At 45.0% G+C, this 27,179-nt stretch overlaps 1 protein-coding gene across 3 annotated transcripts in view; it reads right to left on the reverse strand.

Moving 5' to 3' along the window:
- The window catches only part of stxbp1a (syntaxin binding protein 1a), a 162,494-nt gene extending 135,959 nt beyond the window's left edge, over positions 1–26,535 (reverse strand). Inside the window, exon 1 of one of the 3 annotated variants that reach the window (XM_085965773.1) lies at positions 26,302–26,533. In XM_085965773.1, the coding sequence (XP_085821899.1) occupies positions 26,302–26,338 (37 nt within the window). In that variant the 5' untranslated portion in view covers positions 26,339–26,533. Of the gene's footprint in view, positions 1–26,301 lie in introns of all 3 variants that reach the window. The other 2 variants (XM_085965771.1, XM_085965772.1) reach the window with 2 other exon arrangements.
- Positions 26,536–27,179: the final 644 nt, after the last annotated feature.

Consider the following 27,179-nt stretch of genomic DNA (forward strand, 5'->3'; position numbering starts at 1 on the left):
CTATACTTCTTCTGCGATGACTTATTATTGCTGGTCTTCTTTCCTGACCGGCATACCTTAGCTATGTGACCAAGCTTGCCACATTTTCTACATTCCTGGTTTTTAAACCAGCATTGGTTCTGGTCGTGTGTTGTGTTCCCACAACGATAACATTTCGTTGTACCTGAAGTCATTTGATCCACACTGAGTACCGCTGTCTTCCGCTGCATTTCCGCCGTGCCTCTCGCTGCAGCTTCGTGCGATGCTGCAATAAGGACAGCCTTATCAAGTGTAAGATCGTTCTCTTCGAGCAGTCGTTTTTGTGTTCCTTCCTTCGACATCCCACACACGAACTTGTCTCTCAGTGCCTCTGTCAGATTTACCCCAAACTGACAGTATTTTGCTAGCCTATGCAATTCAACCAGGTACTCCGCGTTGCTTTCCTCTTTTCATTGCGTTCTCACGTAAAATTTTGATCGTTCCGCTAACATCAGCGGTGCGGGGTTAAAATGATCCTTCAGGACAGCAACAATATTAGCGAAAGACTGATCTGCCGGTTTAGCTGGTGATAGAGGATGCTTCAATAACCCGTATGTCTTCGCACCCATTGAGTTTAGTAAGGTTAGAGCTTTGTCATAATTTGCTATCTTATTGACCTTACAATATATCTCGATGCGTTCTACATACGTGGCCCAATCTTCCACATCGGAATCGAAACCGTTGATGTTACTACGCTTAGGCATCTTCACACTCTTCCTGAGAACAACAACGAAATATTTCTTTAACTTTTTTTTTCAAAATGGCGGTTTCCCGCGCTTGTCTTCTTTCCCCGCCCACTTTCAAAATGGCGGTTTCCCGCTTCTGTCTTCTTCCCCGCCTACTGGCTGCTTCCCGCGTTTCTTCCCCTGGCGGGAGGGGTAAGCTTTTCCCTCGGGCGACGACCGCTGGCTTTCGGGGTTCGCAGCCTGCATGTCGGCTTCAGTGCGTTCCTTGTTCCCTTTTCTTGGCAGGGCAACCGGCGCTGGGTACAACCCGTTGACGGCGAACAGTTTCAGCCGCTGGGCTGGATCTCGCTCAGTCTCCCTCGCTCGGGCTCTGTCTCTCCCGCTCGCTCGGGCTCTGTCTCTCCCTCAGCGGCTTCCAATCGCGCCTCCCAGCCCTCTCGCAGTCCGGTGCTTTCCTCCCCGGCTGCGGCTGAGTTCTCCGCGATTTATTTATTTTTATATCTTCCCGCGCCTTACGATCCCGGTCGCAGCGCTTCGTGGCCTCGGTAGCTGCCTGGCCTTTTTCGCCGGTCGCGGTCTAGCTGTCTCACGACGCCGTTGCGTCTCCCAGCCTGCTTGTACCGCGGCTTCCGTGCTCCACGCTGCCCCAGTCTCAGCGCCTCTGGGCCCGACTTCTGTCCGGCTCCTTTCCTCCGACCGTGGTCGAGTTCGCCGCCCTTATCCTCCGTTTATTTTTTTTATTTTCCCTTTACTCACAGTCACCATGGCCATCTTGCTTCTCGTGCTGATCGGCTCACTCACCACCGTGGCAGAAGGGACAATCAGTGCCTGTTGCTGATGGAAGGCTTCGTGTCTGAATTCTTCCTTCTTCCTTGCTCTGCAGACTCGAGTTTTCTCTCAGCGGAACGACGAGGGCGGGTGCCTCTTCTCGACGCTCGTTAACTGCTTCGGAAGTATTGTTGCCGCAGGGTAAGATCGAACTCGTCGCCACTGTAAAGTCTGTAGGTATTATGGCGAATTAATACACAGACTACAAGAGTAACTTTAACAGGACTTTACTATTCGAAGGTCAGGGCGAATCTGCCCAATAAATCCTGACACAGCACTTATATACCGGTGTGTTCACTGTCGGTATTACAGTATACAGCAGCCAAGATAAAGTAGTGCCACACCTAAAATAATTCTCTTAAAGGTGGACGGTTACATACAATAGTTCTCTTAAAGGTAGAACAGTTACATACACTACAGTTGGTAAATATAATTCTGGTAAGGCCCCCTATCTAGTACAGCCAAATCTCTGTAGTCACATCAAAGAACCCTCATCATCACTTTCAATGAGCAATCAGAGCAACTTGATTTTACTGAATGTAACATTCTTCTGCGATGCTGAATGATCCCACCTCATGATAAACCATTTGGACTCTAAGCCATCCAAGCCCTTAGCTTTGAAAGAAAAGAAAGACTTGCATTTATATAGCGCCTTTCATGACCACCGGACGTCTCAAAGCGCTTTACAGCCAATTAAGTATTCTGAAGTGTAGTCACCATTGTAATGTGGGAAACATGGCAGCCAATTTGCGCACAGCAAGCTCCCACAACTGTGATAATGACCATATAATCTGTTTTTGTTATGTTGATTGAGGGATAAATATTGACCAGGACACCGGGGATAACTCCCCTGCTCTTCTTCGAAATAATGCCATGGGATCTTTTACATCCACCTGAGAGAGCAGACGGGGCCTTGGTTTAACGTCTCATCTGAATGACGGCACCTCCGACAGTTCAGCACTCCCTCAGCACTGCATGGAGTGGCAGCCTAGATTTATGTGCTCAAGTCCCTCTCCAGGGGACCCACAACCTTCTGACTCAGCGGCGAGTGTGCTCCCAACTGAGCCACAGCTGACAATGATGTCCTACCCATCTCAGAATGTAATCACTAAACAGCTACACAAGCTGCACTCCCAAATCCCATGTGGCTACAGATATTGGCTGGAACAAAGTAACTTTGCATCGCCGGTAGCTCACCTAGTTTTGCTTATGCTTCAGCACTCATTCGCTCTCTTCTCACTTTTTATGTTAAAAGCAGCTTTCTTCAGATGGCAATGCTGAAATGAAGTATGTGAGGAGGGGGGCTGGTGAGGAACAGAATGAAGCGGAGTGTGTGATTTGGCTATGGGAGATGAAAATAGCAGGGTGTGGGGCTGCCCATTGAAACTATTCAGTATCTTCCCCTATCTTTGATTCACGTAAACTATTGACTAAATGAGGTGGTTTTTGAAGCCGTTGGGTATAATGACTTGGGGGTGGAGATTTCCTCTCTGTTTTAGGTGCAGCAAAGTCATAAATTACATTTTTAAACAAAGTGTTTACAATATGGCTCAATCTTCTCAGCTTTGAAAGCGAACTCTGCTGAATGCAATCTATTAAGATATCCATGTTCGCTTGTGTTATACTTGTCTGAAAAGTACACTGTAGCCATCCCTATGTGAAGCTGCAGTATAAGAACTCACCAGCTCCAACTCAGCTTGAGGATGGTTTCTTGCAGTTTGGGCACAAGTGCAATCCATAACAGACTGAACTTTCCCCGGGCCATTAGCAGTTTCCTGTCATTTTCACCAGGCATTTCTACGATTATTGTCAGTCGATCGACGCTCGGATTTTTCCATTAAACACCATTCCCACTGCCGGTCTAATTGAAAACGGTTTCTCAACTGAAAAAGAATTAGCTGTTAAGAGAATACTCCTGGGTAAGGCTACACCATGGCTCTGTCCTCCAATAAAAAGCAGCCCCAATATTTTTTTTTTAAGAACTTGCAATGAAGGGGGCTGGCTTCCCACTTTGAATCTGCCATCCTCACCATATTTAGAATACCCTGCATGCTGAGCCTCTGCACCACCAGCTGCCCACTGAAACCATTCAGTCTTAGGTTTGCCCGGGAGCTGTGGTTCACCACAGGCCATCGTGCTCCTGTAGTCAAGTATCAGAAAGTTGGAAGAAACACCATTCATTTTCAAGGAGACCAGCTCTTCTTTTAGCTTACAAATGTATTTTAATTAAAAAAGTTGCGTACAAGATGTATTTCACAGACGAATACGACAGGACGAGACCTTTGCATATAATTATGTACGTTGCTTGTCTTAACCGCGAGACAAATATCCCTGCATGTATACCACCCTGTCATTTCCTAGAACTAATTGCAGCATTAAATCATTGCAGTTTTTAAATCATCTCAAAAGTGGTGCCAAAAATATTGCAGCACAATTAATAAAACTGCTCACAGAAAGAGATCTCAGCCAGACAGGTGGAATGAGCCATGAGCTGCAGGGACGGTGTATCAACAGACATCAGTAGATGCAGAACTTGACAAACACAGGGCTGGCAATACACTCAAAAGAATATTTACCAGGCCCATATTACCTAGCACTAATGGACAGGCATTGCCTCTGGCTCTTCATGCTCAGCAGACAGGTTGTAATTGATTTATGGTGTAATGTGGAAATGTAGTCTATCTCTGCTATTATAAATGACAAGCTAATTTTGCAAGTAACTGTTAATAGTTAATAACTTAGTCCACTGGTTTCAGTCATTAAAACTATTACTATTTGGTTTTATATTACCTGCTTCTTCCAGGAGCCCTATAATGATATCAGCCGGTTTATCATGTCTATATGCGCAATAGGGTGTAACTGCATTGCTGTGTGGATAACAACAACAACTTGCATTTATATAGCACCTTTAACATAGTAAAACATCCCAAGGCGCTTCACAGGAGCATTCTCAAACAAAATTTGACACCGAGCCACTTAAGGAGATGTTAGTACAGATGACCATAAGCTTGGTCAATGAGGTAGGTTTTAAGGAGCGTCTTAAAGGAGGAGAGAGAGGTAGAGAGGCCTAGAGGTTTAGGAGGGAATTCCAGAGTTTAGGGCCTAGGCAGCTGAAAGCATGGCTGCCAGTGGTGGAGCGATTAAAATAAGGGATGCGCAAGAGGCCAAAATTGGAGGAGTGCAGAGATCTCGGAGGGTTGTAGGACTGGAGGAGGTTACAGGGATAGGGAGGGGCGAGGTTTGGTAGGATTTGAAAACAAGGATGAGAATTTTAAAATTGAGGTGTTGCCACACCAGGAGCTAATGTGTCTTCCCAGAATCAAGTACAAACACTGGCATTGTTTGATATCACCACTGGAATCTCAAGGACAGTGGGTGCTATTAACTGCAAATGTGTAAAAAAATCTCTACACCTTCCATCAGTTCTACTCCTTATCTAACTTGAGAAGATTTTCATTCAGTGAATATCTAGGCAGTTGTGACTTCAGAAATATTCTTCCTGATGTTTTCGTATTATCCAATCCACTGGCAGCCTCTTTGCCTGACCTCACTCTTTTGCTGAGTAATGCCAGTTATAGGGTTGTCTTATGGACGATTGTGACAATGGCTTCAAGACATGACTGATACAGAATCCTGCAGGCCAAAACTACAACTGAGAACCTCAATCAATTCATTCTGTTATTGAATAGACAGTTAGGATGTTGAAAGTAGGCTTACATGGATCAACTGATCTGCTAGTGCAATTCAGAACATCCCTGTAAAGATGTATCAGGTCTTTGTGATACACTTGCACAGCATTATGATTCGGAATGCCCTTCATGGTTCCATAGCCTGCCTTGACTCAAACCTGAAGCATGACCACTGGGTGAGATACCAAAGGACAGCTGATGTCTATGGAACCATATCTCAGCAATGGTCCATGTCTTCACAAATGGAAAGAAGAAACGCAGAGATGATTGGTGTGTGTGGGAGTGGGGGGGAACCTTTAGACACTCAAGATGTTTTTTTTAATTAAGGCTACACACCTTTAATTGAAAACTCTTCACACAGCAGTAATTTCAGCTTCAATTTAACCATATGCTCAAGTGTTGCTTGAATTGTACATAAAGTGTATTATTTACAATGTGTTGCCTCACAAATATTTTGGTAACAGACTACATTAGAAAGACACCCAACAGCTATATGTACTCTCAAGTCAAACAGAAATTACTGATCACTACCTCACAGCCTGCAACCTATTATCATTAGCAAGACTGCAGGGTCCTACAATTGTGCAACGTATTGTATGCAAAAAGTAAAAGAAAAAACATCAGTCAAAACGTGGATGAGGATAAACAACTTTATGTGAAACAATATTTGCAAGAATAACATTTTAACGTTCTACCATGTCCTGTTTGCCATGCGCTTGGCAAGAGCTCCAAGTTACTGGGTGTTGAATTGAGGGACAAGTAATTTGAACTGGAAGACTGTATGGTAGTTACATAAAAATCATGGGGCACCCCAACCGCACTGGGGCTTGAGGCTAATTTTCTATTCTTAGCACCTAGGATCATCAGAAGTTTAATCAGAGGCAAAATCCCAATGGGTTGTTTCAAGGGAGGCACACTGATGTGCAGAGACAGTCAATATACCCAAAGCGCACTTTCAGTATTCTCAATGTTTATGTACAAGTGTTGCAGAATGAGAACAGAATGAATAATACTTTGCTGGTCTGCCATCCAATGTAGGTCATAGACAATAGCTCTCCCTAGGGCTGCGTGTTTTCGACCGCAAGAAACCTTGTGGAAACAAAGAATAGACCCCTGACCGAGGTGACTAAGGAATGCCTTTGCTGCATGTATTTGATTAAAGTGAACCCTCTGTTACATTGAACTAATGCTAATCCCTCTTGTTGCTCTGTGACTGCCACTTTTGTCTACCAGAATGGAGGCACTCTTGCTGCTGTCTCTGAATACTAGGGTTTAAGCACACCAAAAAGTCTGGCATCACACATGGATTTTAAGTGGAGACTCCGCAAATGATTTGTGAACTAGTCGATGAACAATCAGTCTTCAAATGTCTGTATGTCAATTGAGCTTTCATTAAGTTATGCTTTGTTGCCAAAATGTGAAGTTGTGCTGTACTTTACGTGATGAACTATAGTTAAAATCAGGCAAAGTCTAAAATTCTGTGAGTATAATAAACAGTAATAATTTAATATCTTGTGCTCACAGACTCAATACTTACTAGAACTTTCGGCAGGACAGGAGCTTTCCAGCCTAGCCGGAGGCTCTTCCTTCTCCTTGGTGGATTCCGCCTAGAAGTGCTCTACCACCTTCTTAGCAGGGCTCCCAGATTTTACTGATCATAGAATGATACAGCACAGAAGGAGGCCATTCAGCCCATTATGCCTGTGCCAGCTCTTTGAAAGAACTATCGAATTAATCCCACTCCCCTGCACTTTCACCATAGCCCAGCAAATGTTTCCCCTTCAAGTATTTATGCAATTCCCTTTTGAAAGTTACTATTGAATCTGCTTCGACCGCCCTTTCAGGCAGTGCATTCCTGATCATAACAACTCGCTGCTTAAAATATTTTTTCCTCATGTCGCCTCTGGATCTTTTCCCAATAATCTTAAATCTGTGTCCTCTGGTTACCGACCCTTCTGCCACTGCAAACAGTTTCTCCTTATTTACTCTGTCAAAATCCTTCATGATTTTGAACACCTCTATAAATCTCCCCTTAACCTTCTCTGTTTTAAGGAGAACAACCTCAGTTTCCCTAGCGTCTCCACATAACTGAAGTCCCTCATCCCTGGTACCATTCCAGTAAATCTCCTCTGCGTCCTCTCTAAGGCCTTGACATCCTTCCTAGAGTGTGGTGCCCAGAATTGGCCACAATAATCCAGCTGGGGCCTAACCAGTGTTTTATAAAGGTTTAGCAGAACTTCCTTGCTTTTGTACTCTGTGCCTCTATTAATAAAGCCAAGGATCCTATATGCCTTTTTAACAGCCTTCTCAACTTGTCCTGCCACCTTCAAAAGATTTGTGTACGTACACCCCAGGTCTCTCTGTTCTTGCACCCCCTTTAAAATTGTACCGTTTAGTTTGTATTGCCTCTCCTCATTCTTCCTACCAAAATGAATCACTTCACACTTCTCTGCGTTAAATTTCATCTGCTATGAGTCTGCCCATTTCATCTGTCTATGTCCTCCTGAAGTCTGTTACTATCCTCATCATAGTTTATGACATTTCTGAGTTTTGTGTCTTTTCCAATCTTTGAAATTATGGAATGATTGGAAGATTGTGGCCAGAGCCTTCGAAATTTCCACCCTTACTTCCCTCAGCAACCTAGGATACATCCCAACCAGACTTGGTGACTTTTTGACTTTGAGCGCTGCCAACCTTTCAATTACCTCTTCTTTATCTGTTTTTATCCTATCCAATTTCTGTACTATCTCCTCCATTACTGTGATATTGGCAGCATCTGCTTCTTTAGCAGACAGATGCAACACACTCATTTAGTACGTCAGCCATGCCCTCTGCCACCTCAAGATGATCTCCTTTTTGGTCCCTAACCGGCCCCACCCATCCTTTGACTACCCTTTTACTATTTATATGTTTATAAAAGTCTTTTGGGTTCCCTTTTATATTACCTGCTAATCTGTTCTCATACCCTCTCTTTGCCCCTCTTATTTCCTTTTTCAGTTCTCCTCTGTACCTTCTGTATTCAGCTTGGTTCTATACTGTATTATGAGCCTCACATTTATATAAGCCTCCTTTTTCTGTTTCATTTTAATCTCCACATCTTCAGTCATCCAAGGAGCTCTAGCTTTGAATGTCCATCCTTTCCCTCTCATGGAAATGTCTCCAGTCTGTACCTGAACTATCTACTCTTTGAAGGCCTCCCATTGCTCACTTACTGCTTTACCTGCCAATCTTTCATTCCAATCCACCTGGGCCAGATCTCTTTTCAGCTCACTGAAATTAGCCCTCCTCCAGTTGAGTATTTTCACGTTTGATTGTTCCTTGTCCTTTTCCATAGCTAATCCAAACCTAATGATAATGTGATCACTGTTTCCCAAATGCTCCCCCACTGAAACATGCTTCACTTGCCCCACTTCATTCCGCGGAACCAAATCCAAAATTGCTTCCTTCCTCGTTGGGCTGATCAAAAAAGTTCTCTTGTACACAGTTCATGAATTTCTCCCCCCTCTTTGTCCTTAACATTGTTATTTTCCCAGTCTATATTACGATAATTGAAGTCTGCCATTATCACTAATACATAGTTCTTGCATCTTTCTGAAATTTGCTCCTCTATCTCTTTCCTGTATTTGATGGCCTATAGTATACACCCAGCAGCGTATTAGCCCCTCTATTGTTCCTTAATTCTAACCAAATAGATTCTGTCTTTGAACACTCAAGTACATCATCCCTTTCCAGTGCTATAATAGTATATTTGATCAATACTGCCATCCATCTTCTTTTATTCCTTCCCTATCTTTCCTGAATACCTGGAAGCCAACAATATTAAGTACCCATTCCTCTCCTTGTTTCTCCTTTCTAATGCTTCATCCTGGTGCTTCTTCCCAGCCAAATGATGTCCTTCCTCCAGCTACACTGCTGAGAACTTCACACAGTCTGTCCTGCTCTCTGCATGTCACTTGATTTTAAGCAGCTATTTGCATCAGTCTTCCCCACCTCCTTCAACTTTGAAAATAGAATTATTAATTTTTTGAACAGTGTTCTCAAGCTATGGTAGAACATCTCCTGCAGATTGCTTTACATAACTTAGAGATCATCAACAAACAGATCCACCTCAGTTTCTTTCTGGTATTCCCAATGTTGTTTTTCTCCCAGCCATTTTAGACAAATTTTTAGTGTTGAATTTATTGCCTTGGTGCAGTTCAACAACAACAAGATGATGTACCACCAAAGGCATCTCTGCTTCTCACTGAGAACAGAAACCTGGTCCTGTGTATCCCAGGCTATTTAGTGTTTGGCCCTTTTTAGTACAATAATGTCTCAGAAATTACTGGAATAATAATGATGAATTCATGGTGCTCCACCACTATAGGTGCATAAAAAAAACAATTTGTGGCGAGGAAGAGATACGCCATGAGTTGCAAATTGGACGATTTGTACCGCTCCACCATTGTCCACCATTATCCTCACAAAATCAGGAGCTCGCCGTCCACCTCCTCATGAGTGTCAAGAAATTGCTGGAATTACGCCATGATTATGAATGAATCTTGTCACAGCTATTTAGGGCTGGTATTTCATGGCCTAAGGACGTGATCCTGACATGCCACTCAACCTTGGAGACCCAGAAAGGGAAGAATTGAAACTCTGATAGTAAATTGTGCCTTGAGGTTTTTAAAATTTTATATTTTAAAATTTTGTTCTTACTTTTCCTTTCTGTCTCTTTTCTCTCTCTCTTAATCCAATCTTTCTTTCCCTCTATAGTAATCTGGAATGTTATGATTAAGGTTATCCACCAGGTGGTGCTGTAGCTAGTGCTGCCACTAGTTAAGGTCAGGGGGTTGCTTCCTGTCAAGGTCAGCAAAGGTGGAATGCCAAGATGCAGGATGCAGGCCTGTATGTTTGCTACGCAGTTGTTAATAAAGTATACAGACTAATTCTAATATCTCGCTTCTTCGAGTTCTTGTTTCACTACATGGATTTATCACACCCTCTCTTTATTGCTCTTTCTGTATCTAATTTCACTCAAATTCACCATATTTCCTTCTCTGCTAGTCGCTCTGTTTCTTTCTCCATCCTTAAATTTCATTGGTAAAGGAGATAGACGTTCAGGAGGTCCCTATTCCCCGTTGACCCCTTTATCAATTCACATTTCCAGCAATTTGCAGCACAAAATAATACGACCTGAAGGGTGAGGAAAAAATCAAATTCACGGCGCTCACCACATGATGCGCCACTCCAGCAATTTCTGGGCCAACGTTTTCACTCTTGGCCACATAAAGAAAGGAAGACTTGCATTTATATAGCGCCTTTCACGACCACCGACATCCCAAAGCACTTTACAACCAGTAGTTTATTGAAGTATAGTCACTGTTGTAATGTAGGAAACGCGGCAGCCAATTTGCGCACAGCAAGCTCCCACAAACAGCAATGTGATAAAGACCAGATAATCTGTTTTAGTGATGTTGATAGAGGGATCAATATAGGCCAAGACACCGGGGATAAATCCCCTGCTCTTCTTCGATATAGTGCCATGGGATCTTTTACGTCCACCTGAGAGAGCAGTTTAATGTCTCATCTGAAAGACAGCATCTCCGACAGTGCAGCACTCCCACTCTGGATTGGGACTTGAACCCACAACCTTCTGACTCAGAGGCAAGAGTGCTACCCACTGAGCCACGGCTAACACATGGACCGAGGAACACCTCGGTGGGTCCGGTGAGGCCGGTGTCGTTGGCATAACACGGCCCCGCTGCTGGCTCCATCCCGCTGCTTAAAATGAACTTACCTCAATGGGGCTGGTTAAGCCCGCCTAGTGCGTTACCCAGCCCAATTAGATGGAGCTGGTCTAGTGACATCATTCATGACACGTCTTGAGCCGGTTTCCTTAAAGGGACCATGGCCACCTTACTTTTGACGTTTGTGCTGTCAGTGTTCTACAGCACTGAAGTGCTGCAAACATTTGACAATCACTGCACAGAGGTGCAGGGCTGCACCCAGGTTCTCCTATGACTCCCTCTATATGCTTATGGAGGGAGTCATGCATGCAGGGAGGTCCTCTTCCCTTCCGATAGGTGGAAGAGACCTCCCCAGGAGACCAACACAGCCTGGTTGCACATCGCAGAGGAGGTCACAAGCAGGGATGTGGTCAGGTGGACTTGGGTGCAGACCGCAAATGTTTCAATGATCTCAGTAGATCACGAAATGCGTGTACAAAGCCACACTCACCTTCATCCTGCTGTGCCTCTCATCACATCCCCATCACTCTGCGTTCCCTACCCTACTCCTGCACATCCTTACTCACACCAACTTAGCTTGGACCTCCACCAATCCCTCTCGCTCTCTATCTACATTATCACATCCCCATCTCACTAGCCACCCCTCACACTCACCCGCCTCCTAGTGCAATCATACCAACTAACAACACACAAGGGTAGCCACTTGGGGGTTTTATCCAATGTTCATGTAAAGTTTCTGTTAATGCGCTGTCCAACATTGAAACCTTTATTTTCAACACTTTGCGTTCTTGGACAGATTTGTGTGCACCTCTGGAAGTAGCTTCGTGAGTTGCAGTGAATGGTGAGACATAACAGTACCCCCCGCAATGGTGATGAGTGTGAAAGAAATTACTTGGGCATAGTAGGGATGCTTTATGGTGTTGGTGTAGAGTGGTGCCAACCTGGTGCACCATGTGGCAGCCAGGGTGTACAACATCAAGTGAGGCAAATCTGGCCACAGTGAGGCCGTCCCTGGCCTCCCAGGCAGCAATGTGCTCGGGTGCTGATGCCCTGTGTCCTGTGCAGCATTAGTTGATTGCGGAGAAGGTTGGTGTTGTTGTTGGTGCTGCTGGTGTGCCTGGTGCTGCTGGTGTTGGGGCTGATCGTGGTCAGATTCTGAGGACCAAGGTGAAACAATATAAACAGTACCCATGCTGATGGAATAGATGGCAGGTGAAGTTGAGCTGACAGAAGCGATCTGTCAATGGTGAGAGAGGTTGTTCCAATGAGGTGACACTGGATGGTGAGTGATGTAAGAAAAAGGAGACTTACCATCAAGTAACTTTAAAGTAAGCTTTAAGTAACTTATAAACACACTATATACACAAGAGAGGTCTTTACCATGCCTCTGGTAGAAGCCTCTTACAATACTGAACAGACCAGTATTTATACCAGTCCAACAGGAAGTGACATATGACAGGAAGTGAGGTATGTACACAGTTCATAGTTCACAGGAAGTGATGACATAACTTCCCGGATGTTATCATTTTTATCACATTCTTCCCTCCTGCAGGATTAGGAGGCTGTGGTCTACCTTTTGGTCCGCAGCCGCCGAACAAGGAAGAGTCGCACCCGTTTGGATTCCCGTCGTAGAGGGTCGCTGGTCCGCTTACATGCGGTTGGCCATTGGTCAGAGTCTGTGTGGCCTGGATTGCCCTGTGAAGGGTCAGGGAGATCATGGCTTCGAGTACGAGCCCCAATAGGTTCAAAGTCGGACTGCCTCTGTTCAGAGGGAGGTGCAGAGCTGGTCTGTGGCGGATCAGTACTTTCATGCGCGGTACTGGGAGGGTCGCAACCTTGAGCACGGGGTTCTACCGGCACCAAGCTAGTTGGTGTCCGATCAGGATCCTGGAGAGGGGTACCCAATAGGTCCCAAGAGTTTCCTGGTGAAATGCCATCACCCGATGTCCCACTAGGTCCTGGTGGGCAGGGAGCCAGATCCCGTAATGATACGGTAGATTCTCGGCCGTCGGAATATCGTATGTTTGCATAGGTGGGGTTGGCATCGGTTAGTTCGACCTCGTCTACAAGAGGGTCATTTTTAGACGTCCGAACGTATCTTCGGAGTAATACAGGTCCAGGAGTAGTTAGCCATGACGGGAGTGATGTCCCATGAGATGAGCGACGCTGGAATCCAAAGAACCGCTCATGAGGTGTAGTATTTGTGGCTGTAGAAAGCAGGGACCGTATAGAGTGCAATGCATCCGGAAGCACTGTTTCCCATTGCTGGTCTGGTAGGCCCCGAGATCTTAAAGCGAGACGTACGGAATTCCAGATGATACCGTTATACCTCTCTACCTGCCCATTTCCGATGGGATGGTATGGTGTTGTTTTGCTTGTAGCAATTCCCCGTTCTGAGAGGTAGTCCTTGAGTTCCCTTGACATAAAGGATGGACCCCGATCTGAGTGAATATAAGCCGGCATGCCACAGAGAGAAAATACCTGCTCAAGGCAGCAGATTACTGTGGACGCCAGCATATTGGAGCAGGGGAAGGCAAACGGAAAACGTGAATATTCGTCGATCATGGTGAGCAAATATGTGTTCCGAGTTGAAGAGGGCACTGGGCCCTTAAAATCGATGCTAAGTCGTTGCATCGGTTGGGTTGCATGTATGAGTATACCATCTGAGGGGCGGAAGAACTGAGGTTTTAATTCCGCACAAAGCCGGCATTCTGAGCATATTTTCTTTACATCTCCAGTGGAAAAAGGGAGATTCCGTGATCGTACGAAATGTAGCATGCGCGTAACGCCAGGATGACACAAACCATTGTGGACATCCATGAGAGTGGAGGATAACATAGTGGAGCAGAATGCCCGTGTGAGGGTGTCCGGGGCCACATTCTCCTTGCCAGGCCGATAGAGAATGGTATAACCAAAAGAGGCCAGTTCCATCCTCCAAAGTTGTATTTTATTATTCTTAATTTTGGTTCGTTTTCGATTATCGAGCATGAAGGCGACTGATCGTTGGTCCGTGATCAATGTAAAGTGCTGGCGAGCTAGAAAATGGTTCCACTTCCGTACTGCCTCTATGATGGCTGTGGCTTCTTTCTCAACCGGAGGATAATGTAGCTCGGCACCTTGTAAGGTCCTGGACATAAATGCTACAGGACGACCTTCCTGATTCAGAGTAGCCGAGATCGCCACCTCCGAGGCATCACATTCAACCACGAAAGGGAGATTCTCATCAATGGAGTGAAGAGCCGCTTTCTCCAACTGTTTTTTGAGAAGGTTAAAGGCTGCAACAGCCGCTGTTCCCAGTGGAAATGATCTAGCATGCAGCAAGGGTTGGATTTTGTCCGAAAAATGAGGAATCCATTTAGCGTAGTATGCAAACAGACCGAGAGCCCGACGTAAAGAAGCCGGATTCTTAGGTGACGGGAGCTCTTGGAGCGGGCGAAGTCTTTCTGGGTCTGGCTTAATGATACCATTGCCTACGCAGTAGCCAAGGATGTTGATGGTCGGTTGCGACTCAACAGATTTGGATTCATTCAGGGTCAAATTACGGCGATGGAGGGCATCCCGAAATTTTTGGAGGTTGGAGTCGTGTTCCTGTTGATCGTGACCTGCAATGGTAATGTTATCAAGATAGGGAAAAGTGTCCCTTAGGTTTTCCTGCTTAACCAGGCCATCCATTGCCCGTTGAAAGACAGCCACTCCATTAGTAACCCCGAATGGGAGGCGACGAAATTGGTACAGCCGTCCATTAGCCTCAAAGGCTGTGTACTGCTTATCTGAGACCTTCAAGGGTAACTGATGATAGGCACTTTTTAAATCGTAAGTTGAGAACACTTTGTATTCGGCCAGTTTATTAACCATATCATCAATGCGTGGCAATGGGTAGGCGTCCAAGTCGGTATATTGATTGATGGTTTGCGAATAATCGATGCATAGTCGCTGTTTGTGAGGTTTTAGAGGGTTCTTGACAATGACGGCTTGAGCCCGCCAGGGCGACGAACATGGTTCAATGATATCCTCTGCTAGAAGTCGAGAGATTTCAGCCGCAATAAAAGATTGGTCTTCCTGATTAAAGCGCCGCGATTTCGTTATTATCGGTTGGCATTGAGGCGGAATACTGGCAAATAATGAGGGTTCATCAAGTGAAGCTGCTGATAATGCACAAAATGGTAATTTAAATGGTATATTAGAAATAGTAAGTCCGGGTTTGGATCCACCAAACTCAATGGTGAGTTTCTTATGCTGTTTTTGGAAGTCCAGCCCTAAGAGGAGATCACTACATAAGTCTTTGAGCACCGAAAGTCGGGTGGAGGGATACATACGACCATGAAGTGTCATATCAACAACACAAAAGCCGGAGATTCTGGTATTAAGTGATGACTGGGCCATCGCAATTGCCTGGTCCGATGGGAAGACATGTAGTTTCAATTTCGCAACAATCTGTTCCTTAATGAAACTATCAGTACTTCCTGAGTCAATTAAGGCATCTAAGGTATGCCCTTTAATTGAAATTTTTGTGGCTGCCTGAGACAGGTTCTGTGGGCAAGCAGCTGTAATTGGTGTCGTTGCACAGAGAGTGGCTAAAACTCTCGGTGTGCTTCTTCGGGAGAGAGCTCGAGAGGAAGCTTGATAGGTCCTAGCTGGAGCATCTTGATAGGCCCTAATTGGGGCAGTTCGGTAGGCCTTAGCTGGATTGGCCCTCGTAGAGGCCCTTGATAGGCAAACTTTAGCAAAGTGTCCTTTTTTCCCGCAATAACTGCAGATTGCATTGCGAGCAGGGCAGGTTTTCCTAGGGTGAAAAGCATCTCCACAAAAGAAGCATTCCTTCCTAGATTGCCAAGAGGCTGCTAAAGTGGGGTCGTCCTCCTCTTCTTCATCAGAATTATCAGAATTAGATTCCCCCATGATAGGGTTCACCTGAGACCGCTTGAATTGTCTGGTTGCAGCTACAGCAGCAGATCGAGATCTGGGCAGCTGATAGAGGTCTGCATTTCTCTTTGCCAAATCCAGTGAACAAGCTAGGTCAAAAGCTTTTTGTAGCTCAAGTGTTTTACTTTCTAGTAGACGCTGGCGTATAAATGGAGAGGCAATCCCGCAGATGAAAGCATCACGAATCATTTCTTGGCGGTACAGCTCAGCTGAGGCTGCCTGAAAGTTACAATCTACGCTGAGCCTGCGAAGTTCTTGCAGGAATTCGTCAATTGATTCCCCTGGCCCTTGTCGGGCTGTGGCCAGTAGATGTCTAGCATAGACCTCATTTGGGGTCTTCGCATACAGTTTCTTAAGTGCCCGAATCACCTCTTCGTAACTATCCCAGTCATCAACATATTCGAACACTTTTGGGGTCACATAATTGACAAGTATCTTCAATTTAGCAGGAGCATCCGCTTTACATTCATCCAGAAAATTCTCAAAAGTACGATACCAATGCTTCCATACCCTGCCAGCTGCTGGTGTATTCGGGTCCAAGTCCAGACGAATAGGTCTAAGGATTTTCTCCATGATGGGTGGTTCCCTGGATCCTTAACTTCCGAGTTTGTCTGAAGATCTAGTATTTGTCAGTGTAAATACTAAGTTACTTAAATTGATGTAAGAAAAAGGAGACTTACCATCAAGTAACTTTAAAGTAAGCTTTAAGTAACTTATAAACACACTATATACACAAGAGAGGTCTTTACCATGCCTCTGGTAGAAGCCTCTTACAATACTGAACAGACCAGTATTTATACCAGTCCAACAGGAAGTGACATATGACAGGAAGTGAGGTATGTACACAGTTCATAGTTCATAGTTCATAGTTCACAGGAAGTGATGACATAACTTCCCGGATGTTATCATTTTTATCACAGTGAGTTTGCTCCAAACACTTGCAACCTGCATAAAGCTCAATCTGTCTTCCAAATGCAGTAAGCAACAGCTTCTGAGCTTGGAAAGTGAACAGTTGTGAGGTGAGAGCTTTTATAGTACATTTCAAGCTGTTAATGAATCAACTGATTCAATGGTCATTCAAGTCCCGCCTCAGGTTAACAGACATGGTCCACAAGCAGTGTGGACCCCGTGGGTGAGCAGTTAAAGTTAAAAGATAAGGTTAAAACCATTATTAAGAGTCTATCAACAAGCCAATAACTGCTTTAATTGGGTCACCCTCTTCTGCGGGTCGGGTCCGATCCAAGATCACAGACGCACCATTGGGAAAGGCACGTTGCAGCGGGATGACAGTGGGTTCCTGACCCGTTGTCAAAAAAATCAAATTTCCCACCCAATCCGCCACTGATCCCGCCCGCTGACCACCGCCCCCCCTCCGGAAAATTCCAGCCATGGTCACTGCTTTCCCAGAAGTCATAGTTTGTGTGCAGAAACCTGCACAAGGGTCTGTGCTGTACATGTGCTAATACAACTACACATCCTGTGGAGAACAGATAGTTTCTGAGATTTACACTGTGGGCTACTCGCATACTAATGCATAATACATTTGAAATTCTTCTCCACTACTTTAGCTAAAACAGCAGAAAGGAATTTCAGACTAGTGCATTAACCATTGTTAAACTAGCATCCAACAGCATAACTTCATGCACAGAGTGTAAATGGGGTGTACCTTCATGTCACATAGACCATCAAACTCTTTCACAATGTGCATGAATTTATTGGGGAAATGGTACCTACCATTGGTGATGAAACAAACAGAATTCCAAATCCAAATGAACCAATTGGTTTGATTCTGGTTCATTTCATTCTGGTTCATTTCAATGTGGCACGATTAAGAGTTTCACGAGTTTGTGTCGGCCTTTCTCATTGTTAAAAATAAATGGTGGGACCCAAATACACAGTAACCTTATTTCCCTTTGCAAGCTAGCACCATCAATGAGTATATCCCAGTCTAAGTTTTCCCATTGTCATGGAAAGTGGTGCACAAGCAATTGTCATCAACGGGGTTATTGCAGCAAAGGTATTGACAGATATATTTATATATTTAAATATTGGCAATCTAGTTGGGAAACTTTAGTTCCTGCCAATCTAAACAGGGGGGGAGGTATCACTAGAGTTGGTGTTTATTAAATATGTGTCTGATTTCTCCTCATCTTTTTGGTAGTCCACTAGAAAAGGAGTTGTGGTGGTCATGCAGTTTATACATCTATCTATATACAAAGTATTTTGCGTCATCCTCTATTTTATTTCCTGTTGTGATACCTCAATTGCTAACACACCTACAGATACTCGGGTGTTACAGATGAGGGGCTGGATTTTACCAGCCCTGAGGAGGCGGGTTTAGAGGCGGGGCTGCTGGGAAAATGGGAAAAATTGGGAGCGGGTTCCAACCCCGCTCTCAACCTGCCTCTGAACCACCTTCCCGGGAGGTGGGTCCCTGAGTCGTGCAGGGACCCGTCTCCTCGAGGGGGGAAGGGGATTAGAGCCAATTAACTGCCTGTTAACAGGTAGTTAACAGGCATTTTTGAAGTTTTCCCCATTTTACGCCTGCAATTGCGGGCTTCCCGACGGCTGCGAACTCACCAGGGTCAGCGAGGCGAGCACTGGGTCTGCGGGGGTGAGAGGGGTCAAAATGTCAGCTGTAGAGGTGAGTGATGGGTGCAAGTGTGGAGAGGTAAGTATGAGAGGTGAGTGTAAAGTGTTGGAAAAAGTTTCCTTACAATTGCTTCTTTCTGCAGGCTTCAACCTTTGGGGATCCAGAGGTGCCTCATCTCAACGGCAGAGATGACAGAATAGCTGCTGCATTCTCAGATGCAGCAGCCATCTGCTTTCTGCTGAGGAGAGAGGTCTTAGCGAGCCTTCTGTGCAAGGGCTCACCTTAGAACATAGATTGTCAGTGTTTGACAGCTTCTCAAAGCTGTCAAATGCTGACAATTCATCTGTCAAAAAAAGTTTGACAGATGAAGCGTCATACGCTGACGCCATCTGTCACCGGCTTTCCCTTAATTGGCCAGCAAGGCCAATCAAGGGAAAATAGCGTGGGTTCATCAGACGTTGCTGGGGGTGGGACTGAAATCCAGAAACCAGCAGTCCTGCCTCCAGCACGCCTCCAGAGGTAAGATCGCGGCCCTGGTGTCTAAACATTTGGCCGAATATCCGTACTCTGACAGTTTATGTAGGCCTGCAGTTTACTAATTATTTCTCCAGCAAAATGCAGTTCAACAGCCTGGTGACATCACTGTTTCAGCACACTCATGAGGAATGGTTGCTTGACTGAAGTATAGGATGGATGCAGCTCCAGGAGAGGCGAAACTGGGGGGAAAAGGAACATGTCCTCAGCAAAATCCAATGTGTTGAAACACAGTTCAGATGAGGTGATAAATTCATGAGTTATTGTAAAGATCAGCAACATAACCTCCTGCTGCAGACGGCAGCTTTGTCATTGTTTGATTTAAAATGTGTCATTCGCATCTCAATTCACAGGCAGTCATGCATTTTATTTCCCTACAGTGATATAACCAACCTCTAGCTTTGAATTTTTTTTGTCTCTATGTTGACGTTGCAGACCTACCTTCAATGTCTCCTTGCTGTGTAACACTGTACTCTGGCCCAAGGCTGTCTGAGAGTTTTATTCTTCATTCCAGCTAGGTGGGATTTTCAAGATACTGCTGCTTGCCTCTTGAGAGCGAGCTCACTTGGCACATTGACAAGTGTTAGAGTTACAGATGCCAACTCTGGTTTGACATTTTCCTGAAGGTTTTATCACAGGATCACCCACCTCCAACCACCCTGTCCCATCAAACAGCCTCTTTTTCCCCAATACAACTAATAAAGAAAAAGTGTTCAAAGAAAATGTTTTAAAACCTTTTTTTTAAATCTCCCTATGATTTTTCTCCTGGGAGTGTCCAGGAGATTCATTCCTGGAGACTCCAGGACAATGCTGGAGAGTTGGCAACCCAAGTTAGAGTATCGTCTGCACTTGCCCTTTTGACAGGTAAAGCGTTTAAAAAATGAATCCATTCCTTTTTTAATTGTTACATGATATGATCTAAAATAAGAATGCAATGGGATAATGTGGCTGTAACATTTCACTTGCCGTATTCCACAGCTCTCTTTCCTCTCCCCTCAGCACCAGAGTATTCTCTAAAAGCAGAAACAACTAGTGTTACATATTTCACTGGGCCAAGTCCTTTAAATATTGAAACTGTGCCATTGGTAACGCTTGCACTGTGATTTACCACAGTATTGTAGCTTACCAAAGAATCTGGCAGGTGCACTGTAGGTAAAATTAGTGACAAATTATTTTGTTAAATTGTCACTGGTTTATAATGAGAGTTTAGTAAAATAATGTTTCTTTAATTTTACATATAAAGGAAAATACAGTTTATTATGTGATGCACAGTTTTGATTCAGTGTTTCTGTTTATCTTCCAGTCTTCAATTCCTTTCTCCCCCTTTCTCCCATCTTATTTTCATTCTTATTTTGTACTTTGTTCATCGGATTTAGCTTTCTTTTGAAGATTTTTGTTGCATTTGTTCTAATTTCTTGAAGCACTCCCTAGAAACAGCGGTGTTCTGTGCTGGAACTCCACCGTGCTGAATCAGGCTGATGGAATGTGGGGCTGGCTCCAGGATTTTGCCCCCATGGGGGAGTCCAGAACCAGGGGTCACAGTCTAAGGATAAGGGGTAGGCCATTTAGGACAGAGATGAGGAGGAATTTCTTCACCCAGAGAGTGGTGAACCTGTGGAATTCTCTACCACAGAAGGCAGTGGAGGCCAATTCATTAAATATATTCAAGAAGGAGTTAGATATATTTCTTAAGGTTAAAGGGATCAAGGGGTATGGGGAGAAGGTAGGGACAGGGTACTGAGTTTGGATGATCAGCCATGATCTCATTGAATGGCAGAGCAGGCTCGAGGGGCCGAATGGCCTACTCCTGCTCCTAACTTCTATGTTTCTATGGTTACGACCCAATTTCCAATGAAGGTGCTGATGAGGGACCAGGTGCTTCTTCACTGCAAGGAAAGATCAGCTCAGACACCGCCTAGTGGTCAACTGTAAAGCATTATTAATGGCAGCCTGGCAGTGGTGGGTGGCATAGGGAACATTCAGCAAGGTAAAGAAAAAATAAAAATACTGCAACTTTCTATAAGCATGCATATTTATACAACATTCCTATTTTGAACTCCCTATTTTGAATATACTTATTTCCTCACATTTCATGAAGCTTCCTCACATCCTGTATCATTTTCTGATAGGTCGGGTGAGCAGGCAACCTGTTCCTTGCCACCTGTGATCAAGGAGGTGCCCAAAACCTGATATTGATGCCCACTGAGTTTCTCTCCGGGTCAGATGAGATGTCTAGCCGCTCCCTTTCCAAAATCTCTCCCTGTGCTGTGATTAAGACCAGAAACTTGGCACGGGGTGAATTATGAATACAAACCCCTGTTCTGACCCTCCACTGCACTGTGCGGCAAGATGCCAACACATTGTCCCACAAATAATGTTTTGAAAACTTCCACAGTCAGAAGCACATTCACTATAAATATTGAGGTCTATGGAATCTTTCTTTATAGATTATATCAAAGGAAAATAACACAGCCTTTAAAGTAGATCTGCACAGAATGAGTTAACAACTAGCCACGGACAACCCTCATGCAGCCTACTGGAATGGAAGGGTCCTGTGAGTTTCTTTAAAACCACTGGCATTTATGTTAGCACATACTGAACCTTGTGATAACAGGCAATGCTACTTACAATAACTCAAATACTTGAAGACATCACAGAATAGCGTCAGCCAACAGTTACAGCACAAACTCAGTCCCAAAATACATCCACAGTTGGCGCTATATGACTCCCCTGCACTTGGTTTCCTTATAGGCAGAACACATGGTTACTGCACACAACTGCTGACTGCACTTTCTATCAACTCATGCCTGACAAATATTCAGGACAAAATAACTTGATCCAGTTCTGGTCCCTGCCCTTATGCAAACCTGTTGTAAGAAGCTTGGATTCCACTTCTGATTCTTTGCAAGAAACAAAGAGCAAAGGAAAGTACTTGTTGATTAGAGAGTGTACGTAAACTGTGAGAGTCTATGGGAGGCCCACATAGATGTAAACTCCTCGTGGGCCTCTCCATTTACGGATTTTCTTCTCTCTTTCTCTGAGGCCCCACCTCAGGGTTCTGTATCAGTATAAATGGCTGCAGAATTCAGGATCCCTCCAACTGGGTGGAACATCTGTGCTTAGGACAGCCTACCTTGGTTGTAGCTGTGGCAAGCTCGACAAATGAAACTAAGGCATGCCCCTTATCATGTCTCTTGGCACTTCACACAAATCACTTTCCAAGCGCCATTCTGTAGGCAAATGCAGCCAAATGGCACACAGCAAGATCCCACCAATAGCAATGAAATGAGTAACCAGTTCACCTATTTTAGTAAGCTGGTTGAGCAATGAATGTTAGCCAGAACACCAGGCGCACCTTGAATAGTGCCATGTGACCGATAGCATTCACCTGAACAGGTGGATGGATGGCTCCACTCACCTCTGACAATGCAGCAACCATTCATAGATACATAGATACATACATAGAAGATAGGAGCAGGAGTAGGCCATTCGGCCCTTCGTGCCTGCTCCGCCATTTAATGAGATCATGGCTGATCCTTTAATTCAGTATCCCGTCCCCGCCTTCTCTCCGTAACCCTTAACCCCTTTTGCCCGTAGAAATATATCTAATTCCCTCTTAAATATATTTAATGAGCTGGCGTACACTGCCCTCTGTGGCAATGAGTTCCACAGGTTCACCACTCTCTGAGTGAAGAAATTCCCCCTCATCTCTGTCCTAAATGGTTTAGCCCTTATCCTTAAATTATGTCCTCTAGTTCTGTTCTCACCCGCCAAGGGAAACATTCCTTCTGCATCCAGTCTGTCTAGACCTGTCAGAATTTTATACACTTCTATGAGGTCCCCTCTCAATCTTCTAAACTCCAGTGTGTACATCCCTAAACTACATAGTCTCTCCTCATAGGTCATTCCCGCCATTCCTGGTATCAGCCTGGTGAATCGCCGCTGCACCCCCTCCATGGCAAGAACATCCTTCCTCAGATGAGGCGACCAAAACTGTACACAGTACTCGAGGTGTGGTCTCACCAGTGCCCTGTACAGCTGCAGCAAGGTATCCCTGTTCCTGTATTCTAACCCTTTTGCTATGAAGGCCAGCATACCGTTTGCCTTCTTGACCGCCTGTTGCACCTGCATGCTCGCCTTCAGTGACTGGTGTACAAGAACACCCAGGTCTCTCTGTACTTCCCCCTCTCCCAATCTATTGCCATTTAAATAATAATTTGCCCTCCCGTTCCTGCACCCAAGGTGGATAACTTCGCACTTGTCCACATTATAGTGCATCTGCCATTTATCCGCCCAATCGCCCAGTCTGTCCAAATCGCTCTGGAGCTTCCTGGTCTCTTCCTCTGAGCCCACCCCACCTCCTAGTTTAGTGTCGTCTGCAAATTTGGAAATGCTGCATCCGACTCCCTGATCCAGGTCATTAATGTAAATTGTGAACAGCTGGGGGCCCAGGACAGATCCCTGTGGTACCCCACTTGTTACTGCCTGCCATTCAGAAAATGAGCCGTTTATTCCAACTCTCTGTTTTCTATCTGACAGCCAGTTCCCTATCCACGCCAAAACTTTCCCCTTTATCCCATGAGCCTCAATTTTCCATGCTAATCTTTTATGTGGGACCTTATCGAAGGCCTTTTGGAAGTCCAGGTACACCACATCTACTGGCTCTCCCCCATCTATTCTACCAGTTACTCCCTCAAAAAATTCCAATAGATTAGTCAAGCACGATTTACCCTTTGTAAATCCATGTTGACTCTGTCCTATCCTGTCCCCATTTGCTAAGTGCTCCGCTATTTCATCCTTAATGATGGACTCCAGCATTTTGCCCACAACTGATGTAAGGCTTACAGGTCTGTAATTACCTGCTTTTTCCCTACCCCCCTTTTTGAATAGTGGGGTAACGTTAGCTACCCTCCAATCCATCGGCACTGTTCCCGAGTCTAATGAATTCTGAAAAATCATCCTTAGTGCATCCGCTATCTCTAGGGCCACCTCCTTCAGTACCCTAGGATGCATGTTATCAGGCCCTGGGGATTTGTCCACCTTCAATCCCTTTAGCTTCCTTAACACCATATCCTTAGAGATATTGATTTGCGTCAGTTCCTCCTTTGCCAATGTCCCTATTTTTCCCGATATCCCAGGACTGCACTGAAGTATATGATCCTCTCAAATCCTAAAATGGGAATTGAGCCCACAACCTTGTGTCTCTGAGGTGAGAGTGCGAATAATTGATACTCAGTAAGAGAGCGTGGAATATGTAATTCATGAATGAGTGATAGATTATGAATCGTTATACATGTGCCATTGTTAAAGAGACACGTGATAAATCTTCCCACAAATGAAAGCAACCAGAAAACTCACAAAGAGGCAAAAATCACCAATAATTATCACATCTCAATTATTGGGCATGACATTCAGCGCATGCCATGTGTTTACATTCTGATTTTAAAATCATATATTCTAAATGTGGAGATATAAATGCGACCCGCCAGTTCCTAGACTATTCACGTGGAATTACCAACAAAAAAAAATCAGGGCTTCCACTGTCGTGGGTTAGGTTTTTACCGATTATCACTGTGTAAAAACTGGAAATAAAAATGCAAATCCCAGATTGTGCGATCTTTTCTGGTCCTCCCTGTGTGTGTAAAGCCTGGAACTTAACTGGTAGCTGGGACTGAAGGCTTTTAATTAAGTTGCTTGGAGAGTATCACAACCAACTCCAAAATCAAGGACAAAGTCCAGTTTTCCTGTCACATTGTGCATTTAATAACTGCTCGACTCCGACGCGGCAATACAAATGAGATGATCAGCATAAAAACCTGATATACACTGGATGTTAAAAATGCTTTAAAACGCAAAGATTAATTGAAGAATTGAAGCGAGCGTCAGCCTCGCTAAGATGAATGAAATGTGTTTATCAAAGCAATTTCAGCTCATAGGAGGAGCCACATGTTCAACTAGTACACCGCTCGCCAAGTGTTTAATAAAGGATCATATGCTTTGGTCAATTATGCAGATACCTGGATCCGAGGAAATAAACTCCCCTTGACTGCAATGAAAGTTATGGTTCCAGATTAAAGGGGCCAACTGGAATGGCATCGAATTTAACACACTTACAATATTATTTCCACCACCACCCAAGCCTCAAGGTGATAATAAATCGCCCCCTCCACACACCCATATCGAGCACCCGAATGTCAGATATACAATGAAAAACTCCTCTGTAAATTCCACGACTCTCCCATAGCTGTTCCGTTTCGCGAGTCAAAATAATAATAATCCCGCGCCCACATCATTTCAGGGGCCAGATTTGTCTCCGGAGAATTAAACAGCAGATACAGGGCGTGGGGGGTTGCTTGTGAGTCAGTCACCGCCCACAAGCGTTTCAAGCAGAATCTATATTTTAATCACTATATGCCGCGTTCCGATCTGCTGCAGTAGCCAGTGTCTCGGGTTCATATCGACAGGTGATTTGGAAAGAAGCTTGTAAATCATCTGGGGTGCCGCCCCTACACAGAACGGTCAGATCACACCGCTCGACCGCGATCTGTGCACAGGCAGCCCAGCCCAGCCCAGCCTATCGCTGCTTTTATTTGGGGAGGGGGGTCAGCTCGCTGCTTTTCTATTTCAAACTGCTCCCAATAACGCAGACATTTTCTTCCAGAGATGGGCGTTTATATCACAAGGAGGTGACAGCGAGAGTACGCGGCGCCAGGAGTACACTGCCTCTCTCTCTCTCACACACACACACATCCACCGTTAGTCTCACTGCAGTGCGCTTAATCGGGAAGAGACAGGCGGCGTTTGGTTCAGTCAGTGTGCTCGGACCCATCTCCCTGCAATCTGAAAGCATTCTCAATACACACACACAGAGATACAAACCCTTAAGGGGCAGACATGCTGCTCTGTCCCTGGAGGGGATTACACATGACGTGCCCAACCTTTGTCAAAGGCACATTATGCACCACCCACTGTTTTACCATGAATGATTGTACCAAATTCCTCAGTTGAGCCTGCCGACCCCCCCCCCCCCACCTCAAAAAAACGAGCTGCATCGCGCTTAGGCTGGGTTTAGATTGCATGTTGCTCGTACAATCAACGATCAGACAGTATCCAAACCCATCCCATAATCTCATCCCTGCGTGCATCTGCATTGGACCCGATCTGTCGGAACTGGATCAGACGAGCAAACAACACAATCGGCAGCGATGCACTCCCCCCCGACTCCGGTTAAACCACCCAGCCTTTCCATCCATTTCACATTCTTTTTTTCGAATAGAAAGCCAAAGTGCGATTGCTCTTACTTTCTCCAACCACCGCTTTTAGCCCGATCGGTGCCATGATGTCTTCCACTCGCTCTCAAGTCCTTTTCCAATCAGCTGACTGCAGGAGTGGGGATATAAAAGGAACCACGTCACGGGCGAAAGCCAATTCCTCGGTGTATTACCCAGCTACCGCGACCCCGCTCAGCGTTGTTTAATTCGGCGGTTCCGGCACTGCCTGGTCAATGACTACTAAAAGGGAGAGGGAGGGAGGGAGGGAGAGAAAAAAAGAGAGCAACAGAGAGAGAGAGAAACGGAACCGTGAAATTGCTAATGATGTGTATTCCTGTTTTGTTAATTTCATCTGCCCAGGACCTGAGCGCGAATGATATTGACAGGATGGGCTGGGAGGAGCCTCCACATTCGCAACATACAAATAATTATTGCACATGTCAGGGCGGACTTATGCAATATAAACCGTACAGGATAACCGAATGATGTGTAATATTTATCGGGGCGGTGAATGTTAATGGGCACGTTAGACCATGGACAGAACCAAATATTCTGGAAGCATCCACCCAGACAACAAGTTTCTCTTTCAGATGCCACCGATCTCCCGACCAACGATAATGGGAACCAGGCGATATAAATCGTCCTGAAGCTTTGGGAAAGCTCTATCTCCGGTTATTCCACAGGGTTCCCTTGCTCTACTGCAATCAGCTTGTTTCAAATACATTTTTTCAAAATATTAATTAAGTGTCACTCGTGTTTTCAGCGCCCCATTTACATTTTCAGAAAGCACATTTCGGAATAAGCCTCATACCAAGGAAGGTGAAATAAAACATAGAAACATAGAAGATAGGAGCAGGAGTAGGCCATTCGGCCCTTCGAGCCTGCTCCGCCATTCAATGAGATCATGG

This window comes from Somniosus microcephalus, chromosome 23 (genome assembly GCF_052327205.1).
Source record: "Somniosus microcephalus isolate GS21.2 chromosome 23, FLI_Smic_1.0, whole genome shotgun sequence".
Classification (NCBI taxonomy): domain Eukaryota; kingdom Metazoa; phylum Chordata; class Chondrichthyes; order Squaliformes; family Somniosidae; genus Somniosus; species Somniosus microcephalus.